The sequence below is a fragment of the Callionymus lyra genome, chromosome 17 (assembly GCF_982586985.1).
Source record: "Callionymus lyra chromosome 17, fCalLyr1.hap1.1, whole genome shotgun sequence".
Taxonomy (NCBI): Eukaryota; Metazoa; Chordata; class Actinopteri; order Syngnathiformes; family Callionymidae; genus Callionymus; species Callionymus lyra.
In genome coordinates, this window is record NC_141834.1 from 10,754,656 (window position 1) to 10,777,680 (window position 23,025).

Here is a 23,025-nt window from a genome sequence, read left to right on the forward strand (position 1 = left end):
ATTTTAAGCATGAGGGAGCAAATTAGAAAAAACAGGAAACCAACTCGAAAGGTATTCTCTTGTTTTATAATTAAATTCACTGCAGTCAAGTTCTCACAACATTGCAAGTACAATCTTTTATCACGTGAAGGAGCAAGAAACACATTTTACAGTGCTGTCTTAAGTTTTATTTGTGTAGTAATGTTATATGCCTTATAAAAACGTTTATTTTCAGAACATCTAAGTTCTGGTCGATTTAACTTAAAAATTGCCTCTGGGTAAAATTACCTGAAGTTGGAGCACCACCCTTGTATTCTAGTCCAATGGAAACTATTACATTGACATGGATAATAATTAATTAATTTGCCTTATTAATTAACTATGAAACACTAGTTTTAATCAATCTCATTTACTGAAGTTACTACTTGTTGTCGTGATTAATGTTCTTTTCTGAGAAAGAGGCTCTTAAATTGATTATACAAAAACATGAAAAATGGTGAAGGCAACTGACGTACTTTTTATAGGATTTATTGAAAGAAACAAAGAGAAAAGTGAGAACAGTTAAGAACGATGTAATGGAATGATGATGCTTGCTTTGAAAATCCCAACACATCAATCAATGCAAGAGTGACAATCTTACAGTTTCTTACTTTCTTACATCATCAAGAGGAAGGCGTGACGAGGAGGTTGAGGTGAATAGGATGAGGAGGATGAGGAGGAGTAGGAGGATGAGCAGGAGCAGGAGGAGCACGACTGAAGGCCCTGGATCCAGCGATGTGGGGTGTGACTTTGCAGGGACCACGGTGAAGAAGGCTTGGCGACGGAAAGTACTGACAGTCTTCTTGGGTCCGGTCCTGGTTCTTTCTTGCAGGCTGGCAAAGATCTACCTTGACCGCTTTGGCATAACCAACCAGAGACGTAGCTTTACTCGGTGCAAGGGGTCACAAGTCTTTTCTGGAAGAGCAGTTTGGTTGCTCGAAGGAGCCAGAGGTTCAGGCTGACTGCTGGGTTGCGTGCAGCTTGCTTGCGTCTTGAGAAAATACTGCGGCTGTGCTAACGACGATGGATTACATTTAATTAATTGTAGTGTTTTTGTTCTCCTCGATCCTGAGCCTATTTTGTCGTTTCAGTCTCCTTGAGTTTTTGTTTCCCGCACAACTTGTGGTGAGATTTAAGTTCCCTTGGACTATCATATGGACACTCTAACTTTATTTTTCTAACTTTTGGGATTAATCTTCTTTTGATTCTGTTTCTGGTTGTTTACTTCTGCACTTGGGTTCGGCTCTAGTCTAAACCTCACATATATTTCTCTTTTTACTCCATCTGTGTTTTGGAGCTACTACTAGTCTGGGTCTGTGTTAGAATGGTTCTCATCTTACCTTTCTGGGCGCAGTTTTAGTGTATCTGCCAATCAAATGAGGTCTGAATCGGCAGATCTGTTGTGTGGAGTCCCTCAAGGTTCTGTTCTGGGTCCTTTATTGTTTTTGCTGTACTTGATTCCCCTCGGTAAAATCATTCAGAGATTTCCAGATGTTTCTTATCACATTTTTGCTGATGACATCCAGCTCTACTGCTCTTTTGACCCAACTGAGCCCCAAAGGCTGAACAGCTTAGTCAATTGTTTGCTAGAAATCAAACAATGGCTGAGTGAAAACACTTTACAGCTAAATGTGGACAAAACTGAAACTCTGGTGATTGCTCCTGATGATAAGATTCCAGGATTGAGTCAGTACTTGGGTGACTTAGGTCAGTCTGTCAAACTGAGCCTGAGAAACCTGGGTGTTGTATTTGATAAAGACATGTCTCTTGTTTGACACTGCAGAAAACTGACCAGAAACTGTTTCCTTCAACTGAGAAAAATCTCTAAACTTAGGAAAATGTTGTCGGAACATGATCTGGAGCTTGTAATCCATGCGTTTGTTTCTTCTCGTCTGGACTATTGTAACAGTTTGTTTTCATGTCTTAACGCCTGCAGTTGATTCAGAACTCTGCAGCGAGAATTCTGACCCGCTCAAGTAGAAGAACTCACATTTCTCCGATCCTTAAAACTCTTCACTGGCTTCCAGTTTCTTTCAGGATCAACTTTATAATTCTGGTTCTTACTTTCAGAGCTATTCATGGTCAGGCTCCTCCTTACATCACTGATCTGATCCAGACTTACACCCCAGCTCGGGCTCTGAGGTCTGTGGATCAGAATCTACTTATGGTTCCACGCACACGGCTCAGGACCAGAGGAGAGAAATCTTTTCAGGCTGTTGCTCCTAAGCTTTGGAACGATCTTCCTCTCTCTTTGCGCTTGATGGAGTCTACTGACTCCTTTAAGAAACATCTTAAGACGTTTCTATTTGTTCAGGCTTTTCCTTGAATTTCTCGAACTCCTGTGTTGTTCTCAGTATTATCTTGATCTTTAAAGTATGTACTTTTTTGAGTGTTGTTTTGATTGTCTGGGCGCTTTGTGGCCCTGGTCTCGAAAGTCGCTATATAAATAAATATTACTTACTTACTTACTTACTTACTACAGAGCAAGTGAATCATATCAAACTATAATATGTGAAAACTTGCCTGAGTGAGATCTTTGGCTCCTGCAGGTGTCTTTGTCATAGTCGGAAACATTAAAGATGTTTTTTTTTTATAAAATAAATTATTTCCTTTTCAAGAAGAAAACGTATTGAATCACAGGCATGAATTTAATAACTAACTAAATTTAAATAAAACTTGTTAGATTTTTGCAGACACAGGCATTTTCTTGGTAAAAATGATTTTTTTTATTAACGCATATCTACAATGACATCAAAACATGTGATATCAGATGATGGGTGAGGAAAAGAGTTGGTGGAGGAAGTGAGAAGAAGAAGATAAATGATCGTAAAATGATCTGCATTATGATAATTAAAACACAATTTCCTCTTTCTTTTCATTTCTTTTTTTTTTGGTGAATTACAACAAATGTTTTACCTTTTATTTAAGTGAGGAGCATAAAAAAAGTTAGGCAAGAGATGATATGAGATGATTTCAAAACTATAATGTATCCATAACATTATGATGGATTTTCTCTTTCCCTTGTGACTGAAGCCAACTCTTGATTTCTGTGATCTGTGATGCAACTGCGGCGATTGAATCATTGTCTTGGAGATGATTCCTCTGGATCGAAGTCCTCGTATTCGTCAGCTTGATTTTCCTATTCAAAACACATTTTAAAGTAGAATTATTTTGGTGCTTAATTCAGCTTCTACCTTGTTATTCTCGACACTATCATCTAAAGGAGGGGTAAATGTTCTTCAGAACCTTGTGAGTAAGCTGCATCTTTCATTTAAAATTCCCCAACACCTAATAGAAAAAAACCCCAGTTGAATGGAAGTTGACAAAGTCACTAGAATTTGATTTAAAAAAAAAGGTGATATATATATATATATATATATATATATATATATATATATATATATATATATGATATAGATGAAAGACAAACACAAAAAACACTTCAAATTGAAATTGCAACTTTTCATGTTTTGTTTAAAGAAACTGTAATTTTTTTTATAGTCTAGTATAACTTACAATCATCGTTTAAAACTCTTTTTGGAGAAAATAGTTTAGTAAAGTTCAGAATTGTATTCTTCCTTTCTGGACTCCTGGTGAGTCATTGGGTTAAGGTAAGGGTTAAGGTTCGGTTGAAATTGGATTTAGAAAAACACAATGAAATAATAAAAAGAAAAGAAGATTGTTAAATATAGAAAATCTTGGAAAAAATCGAATAAATAAAACAATTAAACTAGTTAGTGTAAGGGCTAGGGTTACATTTTTTTTCTTTTTAAATAATTGCTCAAAATGTGAAGAAGATTTTGAAATTAGCAAATATTTCCTAAAGGCACCAGAAATTGTTCATGTTTAAAAAGTCTTTAGAGAATAAAAGAAACAACAGGCCTTTGACAAATTAACTTATACATAAGGGCTACCACAAACGGGTCACCTTGACCCAGAGACAACACAAGCATTAACTACCAGAGATCTGGTAATGAGATTAATATTTCAAGAAGCCTCATCAGGTTAATTGCTGGTTTGTAGAATAAAGTTGTTTTTTTGTATTGTGATGCATAACCACCTCGCGTTCTACCCCTGACTTGGAATCTTCAAACTGTAAGTTTAAAGACTGTTTATTGCTGGATGTTGTTTAGAGTAACAGGGTTTTAAAAGAAAACTTACCATCTTGACCGAGTTATCGTGATTTTCTGACCTTTGTTTGTTTCTGAGAAGACATTTAGTTGTGTGTTTTTGATTCATAACGACCAACAAAAGTGTAATATAACAACACATCAAAATTACCTGAAGCAACGCAGGACCAAACCAAAAATGATTGCTGACGAAAAAACTCTCACCAAAATGGGAACAAGGTTTTCAATGGTCAGAAACTTTTTCCACTGGCCTGTGGTCAAGATAAGAATCATGAAATGTAAGAGTGTTCACGGTACTTTGAAGACGAGACACTTACTCTCATGATTAGAGATCACATTAAGAACGAGAAGTTCCTGTTTTGTTTCTCTGTCGTTGTGGCCGACAACACACTGGACTTTCACACTGTGATCATCTCTCACACTGATGCTGCTCACGATTCCATCTTCTGATGCGTTGGTGTTGACGGTATAGTCACTGTGGTTGGTCAGCAGTGGCCAGGAGATGGAGGGTAAGGGACGTCCACGACTGCCGCAGACACAAGTGAGAACTCCTGCATGTCGTTCACATGACCCGTTCAAGATCCCAGCAAACACTGAAAAAGAAAAAATAAGGTTAGAAACATCTTTTTTTCACACAATTGAATAGGATCAGAAAACACGGTTCATGCAAGTCACAGTAACATCCACGTGTGTTGTCAGTGTTTTCATCTTATATCGAGCTCATGAAGCAGAAATGGAAACCTTCAGGACTTTCATTAAGACGTGTATTGAACCGAAACGTGGTGGTATATTTTATCATTCATAAATGATTTAAACAAAAATGTTGTACATGATTTATCATTTTGGTGCCCATCGGAGTTATAATTAATGAGTTATAACAAAATGTTGGAATTATTGTATGGAAATATTAATTGGAAAACAATAAATGATAAGAATCATGAAATGTAAACAACATTTGAACAATAAATATTGAATAACGACTCTAGTGAAATAATAGGAAGGTTACTATTAAGTGAAAGAAATAAGTTTGAAACATATTCGTCTGTAAGTATAAAAACATATTAAAGCGCAAAGATGATAAGATAGGTGATAAGAATGTCTACTCTAGACTTGTATCATTCTTAAACAAATCTATATCCTACAAAAACTCTGTCCCTTGGAGGTGGAGACTTCCGGGATTGATGACGTGCGGTGACATCTTGATGTTTTACTAATTACGCCAGAGTGGGTGTGGTAATGGTAAACAAGATTTCCTCTCCAGAAAAACTATTTGTTTTCAGTGGGCGGGGCTTAAGTACATTTTCTAATGTCAATCTTTCAATGAAAATATAGTTTTGTACTGACAGACACATACGGATGAGTACAATAGAGGACGAAGATCAATTGTTGTCTTCAACACAAGTTAAAGTATTGTGTAGTCGTGGAATGTTATTCACTCAGTGCTACGAAAACAACTCACATTTCACCACCAACTGTCTCTGCTCACAGTACAGCAAAGTACGGTCCAGGGGCCTCATGCAGCACTTACATTTATTGATGCTGCCGTCAAAAATCCAGCGTCCAATTTTGTTAAGTTATTACTTACTTTGTGTTGGACAACACTTTCAAGTTTTCTTGCTTTTAGTTTTGCCCTTTTCATTATTTTCCAAAAGAAACAACAATGACATTTTCTCAAATTTGAGATCCCAAGCAAATAAATGGGAAAAAATAAGAGTCTTCATCTTACACATGATCCTGACGTTAACCGGAGGAGACTCTGAGGCTCCGACTTCATTCCGGGCTGTGCAGCGATACTCTCCACTATCAGCGGACGAGACTGACTGCAGAGTCAAAGTCTGAGATCGATCCAGAGCTTCTGCTCTGCCGTTGGTCGTCTTGGTCCAGGTCACCGAGGTCACCGGGGGATGAGACTGTGATTGGCATTGAAAAGTCATCAACGTGTTCTCCTTCACCTCCTGACTTGGTTCAACCTGGACTTTCACAGTCATGGGTTTGTCTGCAACACAAGTGAAAGTTAAAAACAGTAATTAGGTGTCGCCCTCTACTGGTGAAATGATAAATTGTCATGGTGCATTTTATAATTCATAAACTTTTGAGAGAGAGAGAGAATTAATAATAAGTTGAAATACTAACACAGAACTTCGATGCACTTTGGTTCACTCTTGTCTCCTCTTCCGATGCTGTTTCTGGCGACACACTGGTAACAACCTTCGTCTGATATCTGCACTCTTGTAATAGTCTTGCTATTGGTGGTGATCGAGCTCAGGTACGGGTTGTTTGAAGATCCAATAGTTGTTTTGTACCAGGAGAAACTTTGAGGTGGAGGATAGGCGTCAACATCACACCTTAATTTGAGTGTTTCATACAAACGTATGCTCTTGCTTTGTATGTTGGTAGATATTTTTGTATTTGTGGGTTTGTCTAAGGAACAAAAAAAAAGTTAGACTAGACTAGAATGAATTACAGCTTCTCTTAAATGACGCAGACAAATGTTTGTGTTTGTCGTTATGGCTAGTATTAGTAAACCTGTTATGTGTTCTTTAAATAAATTTCCACACATTCCATTCCTAAAACACAATCAATGATTAACTTCTTAATGTTAAAGCCTGTGGTTGAGAAAATCTGATAACACTCGTCAAACTATCTCAATAATTTAAATCAGATTTTCAGTTGTTAATTAAGATCAATAAATCATCAAAATAAACTCAAAACTGAAGAAGGTGGGGGAGGTGAGCAAAGTACGGTCCAGGGGCCTCATGCAGCACTTACATTTATTGATGCTGCCGTCAAAAATCCAGCGTCCAATTTTGTTAAGTTATTACTTACTTTGTGATGGACAACACTTTCAAGTTTTCTTGCTTTTAGTTTTGCCCTTTTCATTATTTTCCAAAAGAAACAACAACGACATTTTCTCAAATTTGAGATCCCAAGCAAATAAATGGAAAAAAAAAAAAGGTCTTCATCTTACACATGATCCTGACGTTAACCGGAGGAGACTCTGAGACTCCGACTTCATTCCGGGCTGTGCAGCGATACTCTCCACTATCAGCGGACGAGACTGACTGCAGAGAGAAAGTCTGAGATCGATCCAGATCTTCTGCTCTTCCGTTGGTCGTCTTGGTCCAGGTCACCGAGGTCACCGGGGGATGAGACTGTGATTGGCATTGAAAAGTCATCAACGTGTTCTCCTTCACCTCCTGACTTGGTTCAACCTGGACTTTCACAGTCATGGGTTTGTCTGCAACACAAGTGAAAGTTAAAAACAGTAATTAGGTGTCGCCCTCTACTGGTGAAATGCTAAATTGTCGTGGTGTATTTTATAATTCATAAACTTTTGAGAGAGAGAGAGAATTAATAATAAGTTGAAATACTAACACAGAACTTCGATGCACTTTGGTTCACTCATGTCTCCTCTTCCGATGCTGTTTCTGGCGTCGCACTGGTAACAACCTTCGTCTGATATCTGCACTCTTGTAATAGTCTTGCTATTGGTGGTGGTCGAGTCTATGTGCCGGTTGTTTGAAGATCCAATAGTTGTTTTGTACCAGGAGAAACTTTGAGGTGGAGGATAGGCGTCAACATCACATGTTAATTTGAGGGTTTCATCCAAACGTATGGTCTTGCTTGGTATGTTGGTAGATATTCTTGTATTTGTGGGTTTGTCTAAGGAACAAAAAAAAAGTTCAGTGTTTAGAATTTCTAATGGTTTTTCTGTTCATACTTACATTCAACCGGAATCTGCAGAGGACTTGATGTTCCAGAACCAAATCTGTTCCAGGCAGTGCAGGTATAAATACCTCTGTGCTCAGGTTGAGTGTTAAATATGACATAATTACCCTCTACAGAAACAGTTTCTCCATCTTTTTTCCATTCAACTCTATGAGCTTCTGTGTCACTGTTTTTCACCATGCATTGCAAACTCATCTTTATTCCTCGTCTGACTGTAGTTTTAGTCGTCTTGATCTCAACTTCTGGTAGAGCTGAAAATAGACAGTACATAGTTATACATTTAGACTAATGATTTGCAAGTTCAGTTTAAAACTCTTTAAGTATTTATGACTAAAATATATATACCTGTATATATATATATATATATATATATATATATAATCAACTCAATGTAACTATAATTAGGTGTAAAAAAAAGAATCCAATGTAAAAAGAATGGTAAAGCTAATTGTAATTTAACAAGTGTCTTTTACAGATCAATGGTTTTAAAAGTCTTTGTCAAGTAAACAAACATCAGATTTTTTTTGTTGGGTTTTAAAGCAATAGTTGATGTTGGGAAGTGTCTCTGAGTAAAGAGATTTGATGGAGTTTCAACTCTGGACGTTGTTGAACTCAAAGTTGGGATTTTGATTTGCAGCTGAATGACAAGAGTTCTGATGAGTCAAAATTCAAAACTGTGAATCAACACTAACCTCTTGTTACAGCCAGAAGAAACACTAATAGAAGTTTATCTTTCCCCATCATCTTCAATGATATGACCTGAAATAAGAAAGAAATACTATGAATAAAATTAAAGAAATACCCTAAATATAAGAAATATATTGTTGTTTTAGTTGTAATATCTTCTTCTTGTGTGTCAAAACCTCTTGTGCTGTGATTTAAAAAACATAAAAAGAATAGAGACAAGGACTAAAGAAGTGATAATGAGAAACAGGAAGAGGAAGAACGTTCAAAGACATGAATAAAAAAGTTGAAGTGCCTTTTCTGACACATCTTTTTTTAAATATATTTAGAGAATCGTGTACGTCAACTTTTGAGGATATATTTTGTTTTTGCAGTTTAAAACCGAACAAAAGAAAATACAATAAATCCTTTTATTAGATTCATTACTTTACCCTAACTTTTGTTGTTGCTCTTATTTTGAGATTCACTGCTTTGAATTTAATGGATGTTATAACTTTTGACCAAAAAAGAGAGAGATTACTTGCACTGAAACGTCGAGAAATTGGATTCATTATTAGTAGAATATATTTTTTGGGTGAATTCCATATTATTCATAGGATTGTTTTTGTTAAACAAAAGTTATAAAATGATTTACTAAGAATAAAAATACCTTTTAAACTAATAAACATTTAAAACAAACACATATTTCTATACAATTCCAAATTATTGTTTTAGTCAATTATTGAACTATAATTTGTTAATTTGAAAAATACTTGTAATTTACTTTCATCAGCATGTTTCTTAATATAATAAAGTTTAAACTTACCTCTGAGAACATGAGCAGCTCAAACAAAGTGGTATCAATAGGAAGTCACAGTTCATCTTCAATGCTCACTTTTCTATTGTGAGAGTCGTTTCACTTCCTGTTAGTGTGCGTCAGTGTAGTGGTTGGTGGTTTAGTGGTCACTGCTTAATCAACTTTCTTATTGTCTAATGTGCGACTTAAAGTGTAGTTAACCCAAAGTTCAAACTTCACAAATGTTCTACTCCCCCTCATGTAGACTAAGGGTTAGGATTATTTTCAGAGTAATCTGTTCTTTTTAGAGTTATAGGCAAAAATGTCCGTTCATTTTAATGAAGCAACTTGAGCTCAGTTTACATTAACTACCACAATTGCGAAAAATACTCAAAAAACAAGTCAAGCCTGTATTCATTCGTCACAGTTTTGTAAACAGGTGCCGCATCTTTATTTTGGCCATTGGCGTAAGTAACTACTGGAGAACAACGTTCATCTTCTGCTGTGTGTCTTATTTTTATGCTCGGGCAGACATCAGTATACGTTCGGCATCAGCTGCCATTTCCTCGATGGCACTATTTAACGCTTGCATCATGGCGAAAAAAGAGCGACTAGCGTAGCGGGCGTGCCTGGGCATCGCCATCTCCACCAGTCGCCTCTTCACCTCAGCTTTGCTCACCTCCACTGAGAGCACGCAAGTCCTTAAACATTTCAGTGCAGCGGGTTCGACGCCCATCCGTCGGGCGAGTTGCTCAACGGACTTGTCGTCGAGGCAGAGAGATGTCTGTGCCTTTGACAGAATACGAACTGCTACACTTGAATCCACCATGGACGCCATGAAGGGAACAGGGAGGGTTGAAATCCCACCAGAGAGCGAGGCAGCTGCCCAGACTAGAGCTTTAAAAGCCTCCTTTTTTTGGGCGATGAGCTCCAGTGTGAGCGCTGGTAGAGCCAGGAGAAGAGCTTGACTTCTGATCTCTGGAAGGTCTTTGGTCAGGTCCTCCAAAAGAGCAGGGAAGTCAAACTTCTCTAGATTGGAGGGCAACACCAAGTATACTTTGGGCTGGCTAATTCCATGTGATGCTAGCACCTCCATGGAAGCCTTCCTCTTTAGCCCGAGGTCTTCTTGGGTTTCTGTCACCGAACATAAGATAATAACAAACACATTTTGTCTCTGTAGTGACCGGGCCTCTGAAAACAGCTCAACTGCTTTAGCTTCAGGCGTCTGTGCAAATGTCAAAAAGACAGCATTGTAGCGAAGGAAGTTTACTTTGTCCATGTAGCTGTCCATGTCAACCGTAGTCCCATTTGGTACAGGAAGCAGGTCCCACAAGCGAAAGTCCTGGTGTTTAGGGTCAGGGTAGCTCTCTACATCCCCTTCGAGAGTCGGTGAAGGAGCTGCTCCTTCATCTCCAGGTCCAACCCCTCGGAGAGAGTTCATTAAGGTATATTTCTTGTGGCTGCGGTCGCCCAAAATGCCCAAGTTGATCCTGCTCAGCAGGAGATCTTCCACAGCATCCTTGATGTCGGCAAGTTGGTTGCTCTCCATCGACTCTTTCCTGCAGAGATGGCAGAGGTTGTTAAAAGCCTCAACCTCCTGGGGAAACTGAAAGAGATCAGTTATCAAAGGAGGGATTCATTTAGAGGTTGTACATTACATTTTTAGTTTTAGTTTTTTAAATCATGTTAATTGTTTTAATTTTGTAAACCACAAAATAAGTTGAACTCTGTAGATAATCATTCAACAGTGCTTTTTGACTATGACTGGAATTTACCAGTGTTGGCTGAAAACTGTTTTTCCATTTTTTCCATAATGCCAAAAGATGGATGGATGGATGGATGGATGGATGGATGGATGGATGGATGGATGGATGGATGGATGGATGGATGGATGGATGGATGGATGGATGGATGGATGGATGGATGGATGGATGGATGGATGGATGGATGGATGGATGGATGGATGGATGGATGGATGGATGGATGGATGGATGGATGGATGGATGGATGGATGGATGGATGGATGGATGGATGGATGGATGGATGGATGGATGGATGGATGGATGGATGGATGGATGGATGGATGGATGGATGGATGGATGGATGGATGGATGGATGGATGGATGGATGGATGGATGGATGGATGGATGGATGGATGGATGGATGGATGGATGGATGGATGGATGGATGGATGGATGGATGGATGGATGGATGGATGGATGGATGGATGGATGGATGGATGGATGGATGGATGGATGGATGGATGGATGGATGGATGGATGGATGGATGGATGGATGGATGGATGGATGGATGGATGGATGGATGGATGGATGGATGGATGGATGGATGGATGGATGGATGGATGGATGGATGGATGGATGGATGGATGGATGGATGGATGGATGGATGGATGGATGGATGGATGGATGGATGGATGGATGGATGGATGGATGGATGGATGGATGGATGGATGGATGGATGGATGGATGGATGGATGGATGGATGGATGGATGGATGGATGGATGGATGGATGGATGGATGGATGGATGGATGGATGGATGGATGGATGGATGGATGGATGGATGGATGGATGGATGGATGGATGGATGGATGGATGGATGGATGGATGGATGGATGGATGGATGGATGGATGGATGGATGGATGGATGGATGGATGGATGGATGGATGGATGGATGGATGGATGGATGGATGGATGGATGGATGGATGGATGGATGGATGGATGGATGGATGGATGGATGGATGGATGGATGGATGGATGGATGGATGGATGGATGGATGGATGGATGGATGGATGGATGGATGGATGGATGGATGGATGGATGGATGGATGGATGGATGGATGGATGGATGGACAGATACTTTATTGATACGTAGAGGAGAAATTATTTGGTCAAGCAGCAATAACGCATCCATCTATAAAAACATCCATAAATAATTATATATATTTTAAATACATTCAAAACTTGTTAAAAGACATTAATGAATAATTCACAAAGTAAAGGTGATTTTTAAGCATGAGGGAGCAAATGAAAAAAAAAAAAAATGAAAAGAACTGAGATTTTTGTGGCATCCAGAAAGATAAAACAGGAAACCAAAGGTATTCTCTTGTTTCATAAATAAATGCACAACAGTCAAGTTCTCACAACATTGCAAGAACAATCTTCACGTGAAGTAGCAAGAAACACATTTTACAGTGCTGTCTTAAGTTGTATTTGTATAAAATTATTGCATTTATTAACTGTTAAAGAACTATGACAGAGTATACCTAAAGCAGGGAGGTAATTTGTTATATTTCTAAGATTAATTCACAATAAATGTTTCATATGTTTTAATGTTTTGATGGTCGGCTGTGATTTATGATTTCTCCAAAAAATGTCCAGATCTTCACAGAGCAGCACAAAATAAAAGCCATTCGTATAAGTGAATATCAAAACCTTCATAAATAAAGATGGCACCAATAAAATGATGTTTTCCAACCAAATGCATTCAAAAATTCAAGTTAAACCTCACTTTAAATAAACAAGACACCATATATAAAACATATAGTGTGTGGGGGAGGTGGAAAAAGTGTGTCAGCATCTATAAAAAATGTTTAAATGTTTCTCACATGTCACTCCTTCAAATATTGTTTAAATACTCGATGTCCTGAATTGAGTAGTCGTTAGCACAAGTTAACTCTTTAAACAAAGGATAGGATTTTATTTTTCTAAATAGCTTAAATCCCCTCCACAGCAACCAAATTCAATGCTATGACAGAATAAAATAGTCCAAAATATTAGTATTAGTTCATGAAATTTATCAAGTTATTCATTATTTTATCTCCTAACGCTATTCACACTTCTTATCTATGCATTTGCTCGATTAGTCATTTAAATTCCCCAACACCTAATAGAAAAAAAAAACAGTTGAAATGGAAGTGGACAAAGTTACTATAATTTAATTTGAAAAAAAAAGGTGATTTAGAAAAACACAATGAAATAATATAAAGAAAAGAAGATTGTTAAATAAAGACAGTCTTGGAAAAAATTGAAGAAATAAAATAAAACAATTAAATTGTTAGTGTGAGGGCTAGGGTTAAATGTTTTTTCTTTTTAAATAATTGCTCAAAATGTGAAGAAGATTTTGAAATCAACAAATATTTCGTAAAGGCACCAGAAATTGTTCATATTGAAAAAGTCTTCAGAGAATTTAAGAAACAACAGGCTTTTGACAAATTAACTTATACATAAGGGCTACCACAAACGGGTCACCTTGACCCAGAGACAACACAAGCGTTAACTACCAGAGATCAGGTAATGAGATTAATATTTCAAGAAGCCTCATCAGTTTAACTGCTAGTTTGTAGAATAAAGATGGGTTTTATTGTATTGTGATGGATAACTTGATGGTTTCAAAGGGAACTTTACAATATGCGTGAAGAAAAATTCCTCTTTGTCTGATCACATCGTCTCTGTTCCTGTTCCATCGCCTTGCCCTTTGATTGGTTACAGGATCACAACTAACTTCTCCTCTGACTGCATCTGCTGGTCTGAACCCAAGCAAACCGCCTCGCATTCTACCCCTGACTTGGAATCTTCAAACTGTAAGTTTAAAGACTGTTTATTGCTGGATGTTGTTTAGAGTAACAGGGTTTCCAAAGAAAACTTACCATCTTGACCGAGTCATCGTGATTTTCTGACCTGTGTTTGTTTCTGAGAAGACATTTAGTTGTGTGTTTCTCATTCATAACGACCAACAAAGTGTAATATAACAACACATCAAAATTACCTGAAGCAACGCAGGACCAAACCAAAAACGATTGCTGACGAAAAAACTCTCACCAAAATGGGAACAAGGATTTCAATGGTCAGAAACTTTTTCCACAAGATAAGAATCATGAATTATCATCATTTAAACCGAACATGGTGGTATATTTTGTCATTCATAAAAGATTTAAACAAAAATGTTGTATCGTAACATGATTTATAATTTTGGTGCCGATCGGAGTTGTAATTAATCAGTTATGAAAATGAGTAATTCAAATGATTATGAATTATTGCATGAAAATATTAATCAGAAAAATGACTATGACAATAAATATTGAATAATGACTCTAGTGACATAATAGGAAGGTTACTATTGAGAGAGAGAGAGAGAGAGAGAGAGAGAGAGAGAGAGAGAGAGAGAGAGAGAGAGAGAGAGAGAGAGAGAGAGAGAGAGAGAGAGATTAATAATAAGTTGAAATACTAACACAGAACTTCGATGCACTTTGGTTCACTCTTGTCTCCTCAACCAAAACCACAGTAGTTATGAAAGATATATTAAACTCAGATCGTACCCAACTTTCTATAATTAATGTTAATAATGTAACCACACTGTTGCTACTGCTGCTACTGAATCATTTTATAATCATTTCTACATGATTGATACTTCTAATTCTAATTTCTTGTACCTGGTTGTTGTACAAATTGCCTTTTTGTGATTTCGTTTGTGGTTTACATACAAGTTAAATTATTTTTAAAGTGATAAATGTGACCAACAAGAGTTTTGACTGCAAATTATCATTGTATTTGTGTTGTTTACGCTGCCATGTGCCAAACCATTTTGGTGACATTGATTTCCAGACATTTTTTTTTTACTTCGTCAAATAAAAAAATTCATTTTTTACTGGGCTTTTGAGACTTCAGAAATGTATATATTTAAAATTTAGGTAACACAAATAATTTTACACATGTGTAACATGGTCCGCTGGGACATGTTTTTTCATCATTTCTTTCCCCATTTTAGACTTAAATCATTTTGAGAATTCGAGACTAACTCCGCAAAAAGATCACATTTTGAAATGTTACTATATTTTTTGTGTGGTCATACAGTCTGTAATATGAAGAACTTTGGTTTTTATGCATTTTCTTTCCATACATTAAGAGGAGTTATGTTAGACTTTGATTTTTGAGCATTTTTTTTTCAATTTTCAAGGTGATTTTTTTTTTTTTTTCTGAATTTTTGAGACTTCGGTAAACCCAACTTTCAAATGTTGGTAACCATTCATTTGTGATCACATGAATTTTTTATGATGCATTTTTCTTTCTCCATTTATAGACACTTTCATTTCGGGACATTTTTTAAAAGTAAAAATAAATAAATCAGAAAGTCATGTTTTAAAATGTGGGTAACGTTGATGTGTCCACCCGAACACCATGTTTGCTTTTTGTAAAAAAAAAAAAAGACAACAAACTTTGGTGAATTTCCACGACAGCCACGTGCGGCGGCCATCTTAGAATCAAGTGTTTACAGTTACTGACCAATCCTACATGCACAAATGACTAGAGGCGTTAACATGAATATTCATACTATAAAAGATCCACCATTTTGTGAGATCTTTGCGTTCTGGCATTCAAAGACGTCTGCGATAGATCTCTCTGCTTGCTAGCACCTGTGTTCACGTAAGTTTGTCTCTGACTTTTGCATAATTCTCTGAACGAGCATTTTTCTTAAACTCATCCATGTGTCTGTCCTTCATTTTCCACCACCACGATTACCAGTACGAGACTGGGGAGGGGTCGGTTCACCGGAACACAAAACCCCCACAAAATGTTTTACCATTTTAGAAACATTCTATTCTGTGTATTAAAAAAAAAAAAAAAAAACTTTTTCAAATGAAAAATCGTTTTTTTTTTTTTATCAGATTTTTGGGACTTATGAAGTCACATTTTCGGTATTTAGGTTACATTTTGTTTTTGTTCACATTGTCTGCTGAACATTTCTATTGGTTTTCGCAGCATTTTTTCTCAATTTTTAGAGATGTTGATTTTTGACTATTTTTATTAATTTTCCATAGGAAAGAATGTCATTTTTTTCCTTCTTCTGATTTTTGAGACAATTTTCAATCTGGGTAACATTTCTTTGTGTTTAAATGATCTGCCAGAACATGAACCTAGTAGTCTAAAACATACAAAACTTCTTTTCATAAATTACAAACATATAGAAACTTTTTTTTTATTTGGACTCTTTTGTTTCAACAGCAGAACTTAAGCAACATGAAAGATCCAAGAAAATGAAACAATGGTTCTTCAATTATCTTCTGTTTGAAAAATATTGAAGGATTTAAAAGATCAATTCTGTTCTACTTTTCTTCTCCTCAGACTTTGATCGATGAGTATTCCGTCTCCTCTTCTTCAAAGCTGCTTGATTTGCTGACTTTGCAGTTTGGTCTGTTAGCTGTGAACTTCACTTCGGAATAATTCATCTCCACTTCCTGGTCACTGCTGTCATGCTTTGATGGAGACTTTTTTGCATCATTTCGAGCAGCCTAGAAAAAAGTAATATAAATTATTAAATGCTTGGAAAAAAAAAAGAAAATAATTATTTAACTTTTTTTCGCTTATGTTGTTTGGATACGACAGCGTACATGTCTTCTGGTCTTGGCTTTCTACTGAAAACAAAACAATTAATCCATAATTTTCAGACAGAAACATCTTATAAAACTCACTTTTCTCTAGAACACACTGAAGTATAATTCAGAGGCTCCTCTGAAGAAGGTCCGGCTTGAACTTCCTTTGGGTTTTTAACCGCTTGATTCTGCAAATAAAGTGTAGTGTATCTACTAATTTGACCATGATGTTTTTTATTGGTCACATCATGATCATCAACATTAGACTTTATTAAAATGATATTTTAATTTTAAGGAGTTAGAAACGTCAAGTTACAGCAAAGTTAAATGAAAAATTCAACATTGGATTAATGTCATGGAGACAATTCTGCAAATAAATGAAACCATGTCCTCACTTACTATCCAATATTTTTTATTCATTTTTTTCGAGCAAGATTAACCCAATTAAAAATAAAAACATGAAATAACATAACATTACAAAAGCGTGTGGAGTTAATGTTTCGTTGTCATTAAATTTTTAAGGTAAAAAATAAGTACTTATTTATTTTTGTCTCCTAATAAATGTGTATTTATTTATTTGTATGACATGAAAAACTTACCTGTCGATGTTTGAATTTCCTCCAAATCCAGCGGTTGAAAAGTAATGTTAAATAAAAGGCAAATTAGTACAAGATGAAAATAAAAATGGTGTTAATGTTATGACTTACTTGAAGATGAGACAAAATACTAGAGGAATGAGCAGAAGTGAAGCACAGATGGAAACGTACTTCAGGACTTTCATAAAGACGCCTGTATTGAAACAGAAAATTATTTGAATCTCATACTTGAATAAAACATTTAATAAATATGTTATTATCATTTAAATGTCAATGTTCGGATGGAGTTTTTACTCACTTTCCAAAAACATCTCCACTGGTTCCGAACTATTTTCGCCTAGTTGGTTTCTGGCGGAGCAATAGTAGATCCCAGGCTTGTCAGAGTCCACAGTGTGATTCTGCTGACTCGACACTTGGGAGTCATTTTGTCCATCTGTCTTCTTCAGGTACCAGAGGTATTGTTGGACTTGTGGGTAGCTTTGAACGCTGCACGTGAGCGTCACGGATCCTGTTTGGTCTGGTAACTGCTGCTCTTTCAGGATCTTGACGTCTCTTGGAACAGCTGAACAGAAAAAACGTTTCAAAAAAAACAACAGTAATGAAGATTCGCCCTCTACTGGTGAATTGCTTAATTGCGTGGTATATTTATTCATTCATAAATTATTTAAACAAAATGTTCTGTAGTGACTTAACAGTCAAAATACATAAAATGAATAAAAGATGGTATAAATCCAAAAGTAGTAAGAAGTAAAATGTGTTGAAATACAGTAACATGATAGATAACCTTTCTCTTTGCTCGCATATAGTTGTTTCTTATGACCTTTGCCCCTTTGAACTGTGTTTAATTAAACAAAAGTTTAATCTAACAGACACCAATATGTCGAATAAATAAGAATAAAGTATTAAATTATGTGACATTTTCTTAAATTTGAGATCCCAAGCAGATAAATGGGAAAAATAAGAGTCTTCATCTTACACATGATCCTGACGTTAACCGGAGGAGACTCTGAGGCTCCGACTTCATTATGGGCTGTGCAGCGATACTCTCCACTATCAGCGGACGAGACTGACTGCAGAGTCAAAGTCTGAGATCGATCCAGATCTTCTGCTCTTCCGTTGGTCGTCTTGGTCCAGGTCACCGAGGTCACCGGGGGATGAGACTGTGATTGGCATTGAAAAGTCATCAACGTGTTCTCCTTCACCTCCTGACTTGGTTCAACCTGGACTTTCACAGTCATGGGTTTGTCTGCAACACAAGTGAAAGTTAAAAACAGTAATTAGGTGTCGCCCTCTACTGGTGAAATGATAAATTGCGTGGTATATTTATTCATTCATAAATTATTTACACAAAATGTTCTGTAGTGACTTAACAGTCAAAATACATAAAATGAATAAAAGATGGTGTAAATCCAAGAGTAGTAATAAGTAAAATGTGTTGAAATACAGTAACATGATGGATAACCTTTCTCTTTGCTCGCATATAGTAAGTATGTAAGTAAGTAATTTTTATTTGTATAGCGCTTTTCCAGACCAGGGTCACAAAGCGCTTAAACAATCAAAACAATATTCAATAAAGTACAGAAACAGTTTCTGGTCAGTTTTCTGCAGTGTTGAACAAGAGACATGTCTTTATCAAATACAACACCCAGGTTTCTCAGGCTCAGTTTGACAGACTGACCTAAGTCACTCAAGTACTGACTCAACCCTGGAACCTTATCAGGAGCAATCTCCAGAGTTTCAGTTTTGTCCACATTTAGCTGTAGAGTGATTTCACTCAGCCATTGTTTGATTTCTAGCAAACAATTGGCTAAGCTGTTTCTTATGACCTTTGCCCCTTTGAACTGTGTTTAATTAAACGATAGTTTACATCCAACAGACCCCAATAACTCGAATAAATAAGAATGAAGTTTTGAATTATGCGAAATTTTCTCAAATTTGAGATCCCAAGCAAATAAATGGAAAAAAATAAGAGTCTTCATCTTACACATGACCCTGACGTTAACCGGAGGAGACTCTGAGGCTCCGACTTCATTATGGGCTGTGCAGCGATACTCTCCACTATCAGCGGACGAGACTGACTGCAGAGAGAAAGTCTGAGATCGACCCAGAGCTTCTGCTCTTCCGTTGGTCGTCTTGGTCCAGGTCACCGAGGTCACCGGGGGATGAGACTGTGATTGGCATTGAAAAGTCATCAACGTGTTCTCCTTCACCTCCTGACTTGGTTCAACCTGGACTTCCACAGTCATGGGTTTGTCTGCAACACAAGTGAAAGTTAAAAACAGTAATTAGGTGTCGCCCTCTACTGGTGAAATGCTAAATTGTCATGGTGCATTTTATAATTCATAAACTTTTGAGAGAGAGAGAGAGAGAGAGAGAGAGAGAGAGAGAATTCATAATAAGTTGAAATACTAACACAGAACTTCGATGCACTTTGGTTCACTCTTGTCTCCTCTTCCGATGCTGTTTCTGGCGACACACTGGTAACAACCTTCGTCTGATCTCTGCACTCTTGTAATAGTCTTGCTATTGGTGGTGGTCAGGCTCAGGTACCGGTTGTTTGAAGATCCAATAGTTGTTTTGTACCAGAAGAAACTTTGAGGTGGAGGATAGGCGTCAACATCACATGTTAATTTGAGTGTTTCATACAAACGTATGGTCTTGCTTGGTATGTTGGTATATATTCTTGTATTTGTGGGTTTGTCTAAGGAACAAAAAAAACGTTCAGTGTTTAGAATTTCTAATGGTTTTTCTGTTCATACTTACATTCAACCAAAATCTGTTGAGGACTTGATGTTCCAGAACCAACTCTGTTCCAGGCAGTGCAGGTATAAATACCTCTGTGCTCAGGTTGAGTGTTAAATATGACGTAAATATCCTCAACAGACACAGTTTCTCCATCCTTTTTCCATTCAAACCTATGAGCTTCTGGGTCACTGTTTTTCACCATGCATTGCAAACTCATCTTTATTCCTCGTCTGACTGTAGTTTTAGTTGTCTTGATCTCAACTTCTGGTAGAGCTGAAAATAGACAGTAAAGAGTTACACACTTAAACTAATGAAGTTCAGTTTAAGGCTCTTTAAGTATTTATTACTAAAGGAATATATATATATATAATCAACTCAATGTAGCTATAATTAGGTGTAAAAAAAAATAATGCAATGTAAAAAATTAAATTAAAATCAATTAGTTGTAAACCACCCCCGCCAAACAAACACACAAACAAACAAGTGTATTGAAGTAAAAGTTTTTATAATATCAAAATAAAATCATACTAAAAATTTTAAAAAAACCTTCACAATTCAACCACTTTTATTTTGACATTGCTTATTTTTTAAATGTTTCCGAAAATTAATCTTTATTAAAAAAATGTTTTGAGGGTTTTGATCTTAAAGTCTGATTTTGATGCACAAACTCAGTGTTAGAAATTTAAAGTCTGTCGGCACATATTGACTTCCACACTAACGTTCTTTAACCAAATGAATCAGAAGCCGCCACTGGAATAAGTGATTGTTTTCAATCACCAGTTTCTACTGAAGAACGCGAGGGAAGAATTGCTGGAATTTTGATCAAAAAAGAACCAACAGTTGATCATCTCACCTTGAACGTTCAATTGAACCCTATCCTGTTGAAATCCGAGATCATTTTTAGCTTCACATGTATAAGTCCCACTGTCTGAAGGTTTGATGGAAGTGAAGGTCAGGTTTTGTCCTGAGGATTTCCACCCTCTCCCCAGATACCAATTGTAGGTGGGCTCCGGGTTCCCTCTTGATGAACAGACGAGGGTCACTTCGTCCTTTTCCACCACGTCAGACTTCCTGTTGGCATTGACGACGCTCACCCGCGTCTCTCTGGGTTCATCTGGAGATGAATCACAATCCAACGATGATACTATTGCTGCGGTCAACTAGCTGATGCTAATACTTTTGACTTGTTCAGTATTTCATTGCCTTTGAATTCTCACGTGTTCCACCAGTGTCTTCGATCTTGACGGTAGAAAAGGTTCACTTACGTATGTTAACAGTGAGGTTGCGGACTAGATTCGGGTCGTTGTTGTCTTCGGTTTGACAGGAAAACTGCCTCCCGTTGTCTTCCCAGTTAGCTTCGTAGCTGACCGTCCTACGTTGTCCATCAATGCCATCGATTGTTGATGATCGGTCCAGAGGTTTTATTAGTAGACGACTGGTGCACGAGCTGAGGGTGGAACACTGAAGTGTCACGGAGTAAACTGTAGGTCGTTCCACAAAACTGACGAGGCATGGGTTTTCTGCAGAAATTAAACTTTTTATTACACAAATATAAAACATTTTTAAACAAAGTATAAATCCCCTTGAAGATCACATTTCACTTCCACATACCTATTGAATGCATGTCCAATGTTAATTGTAATTTAATAAGTGTCTTTTACAAATCAATGGTTTTAAAAAGTCTTCGTCAAATAAACAAACAACAGAGAATCAACTCTGGACGTCCAAAATCAAGCTTTCTTCTCAGTAACTCCTACGATCAAGAGGTTCTTGTACTTAAATGAATGTTTTAAAAATTGTTATTTAATCTTAGATACTGTAAGTCCTACATGGCGTTGTCAACAGTTTATTCATGAAAGTCTTTTATAAACGTATATTTGTGTTCAGAAAAAATACAGATTTACAATTTACCTTCAACCAAGAGAGAAACATCCCTTAAATGCCATTTTTTTCCCCAGTCTCTTGTGTTCTAAAATCTTAACGAATATTTTCCGTTATCCTTTGTTTTAAGGTCACAGATGGTCATGGTGAGTTGTTTCCCTTCTTTGATGTAAGTCACTCTTCCTTCATACTCTGGACTGATGGGTTTTTTCCCGACATCAGTACTATGAACGACGGAGCCCACATAGTCCTTTTCTTTATAATTCCATTGAGCATCTTTTAACCAAATCCAATAGTCTTCGTTCACATCGACATCTTTTTTGAAGCTTCCCTTAATTTGAACGCAGGATCCTTCTGTGGCGGTCAGTGGGTTGTTGTTGAACTCAAAGTTGGGATTTTGATTTGCAGCTGAATGACAAGAGTTCTGATGAGTCAAAATTCAAAACTGTGAATCAACACTTACCTCTTGTTACAGCCAGAAGAAACACTAATATAAGTTTATCTTTCCCCATCATCTTCAATGATATGACCTGAAATAAGAAAGAAATACTATGAATAAAATTAAAGAAATACCCTAAATATAAGAAATATATTGTTGTTTAATTTGTAAAATCTTCTTCTTGTGTGTCAAAACCTCTTGTGCTGTAATTTAAAAAACATAAAAAGAATAGAGATAAGGACTAAAGAAGTGATAATGAGAAACAGGAAGAGGAAGAACGTTCAAGGACATGAATAAAAAAGGTGAAGTGCCTTTTCTGACACATCTTTTTTTAAATATATTTAGAGAATCGTGTACGTCAACTTTTTGAGGATATATTTTTGTTTTTGCAGTTTAAAACCAAACAAAAGAAAGTACAATAAATCCTTTTATTAGATTCATTACTCGACCCTAACTTTTGTTGTTGATCTTACTGTGAGATTCACTGCTTTGAATTAAGTGGATTTTATAACTTTTGACCAAAAAAGAGAGAGATTACTTGCACTGAAATGTCGTTTGGGGGAATTCCATATTAGTCATAGGATTGTTTTTGTCAAACCAAAGTTATAAAATGATTTACTAGGAATAAAAATACC

General features: G+C 36.7%; 2 protein-coding genes and 1 pseudogene across 3 annotated transcripts; all 3 read right to left on the reverse strand.

The window, feature by feature from the left end:
• Positions 1–4,248: 4,248 nt before the first annotated feature.
• LOC148062380 (B-cell receptor CD22-like) lies at positions 4,249–8,057 on the reverse strand. The gene is made up of 7 exons (XM_087779086.1): positions 7,874–8,057; positions 7,524–7,811; positions 7,117–7,386; positions 6,282–6,569; positions 5,875–6,144; positions 4,466–4,741; positions 4,249–4,399 (listed from the first exon to the last, which is right to left on the reverse strand). Exons 1-7 carry the CDS (start codon positions 8,055–8,057, stop codon positions 4,296–4,298), a joined length of 1,680 nt encoding a protein of 559 aa, XP_087635212.1. The 3' UTR covers positions 4,249–4,295.
• Positions 8,058–9,853: 1,796 nt separating this feature from the next.
• Positions 9,854–14,086, reverse strand: LOC148062381 (interferon-inducible GTPase 5-like). The gene is made up of 2 exons (XM_087779087.1): positions 14,009–14,086; positions 9,854–10,942 (listed from the first exon to the last, which is right to left on the reverse strand). The coding sequence occupies exons 1-2, from the start codon at positions 14,084–14,086 to the stop codon at positions 9,854–9,856; spliced, it is 1,167 nt and encodes a 388-aa protein (XP_087635213.1).
• Positions 14,087–16,321: 2,235 nt separating this feature from the next.
• On the reverse strand, positions 16,322–22,477 carry LOC148062382 (B-cell receptor CD22-like; annotated as a pseudogene). Its single transcript, XR_015709213.1, has 14 exons — positions 22,415–22,477; positions 21,982–22,359; positions 21,336–21,590; positions 20,924–21,184; positions 20,089–20,343; positions 19,739–20,026; positions 19,310–19,579; positions 18,302–18,571; positions 17,624–17,887; positions 17,436–17,518; positions 17,329–17,355; positions 16,829–16,917; positions 16,711–16,771; positions 16,322–16,648 (listed from the first exon to the last, which is right to left on the reverse strand). The product of XR_015709213.1 is annotated as a B-cell receptor CD22-like (transcript).
• Between the last annotated feature and the right edge of the window lie 548 nt (positions 22,478–23,025).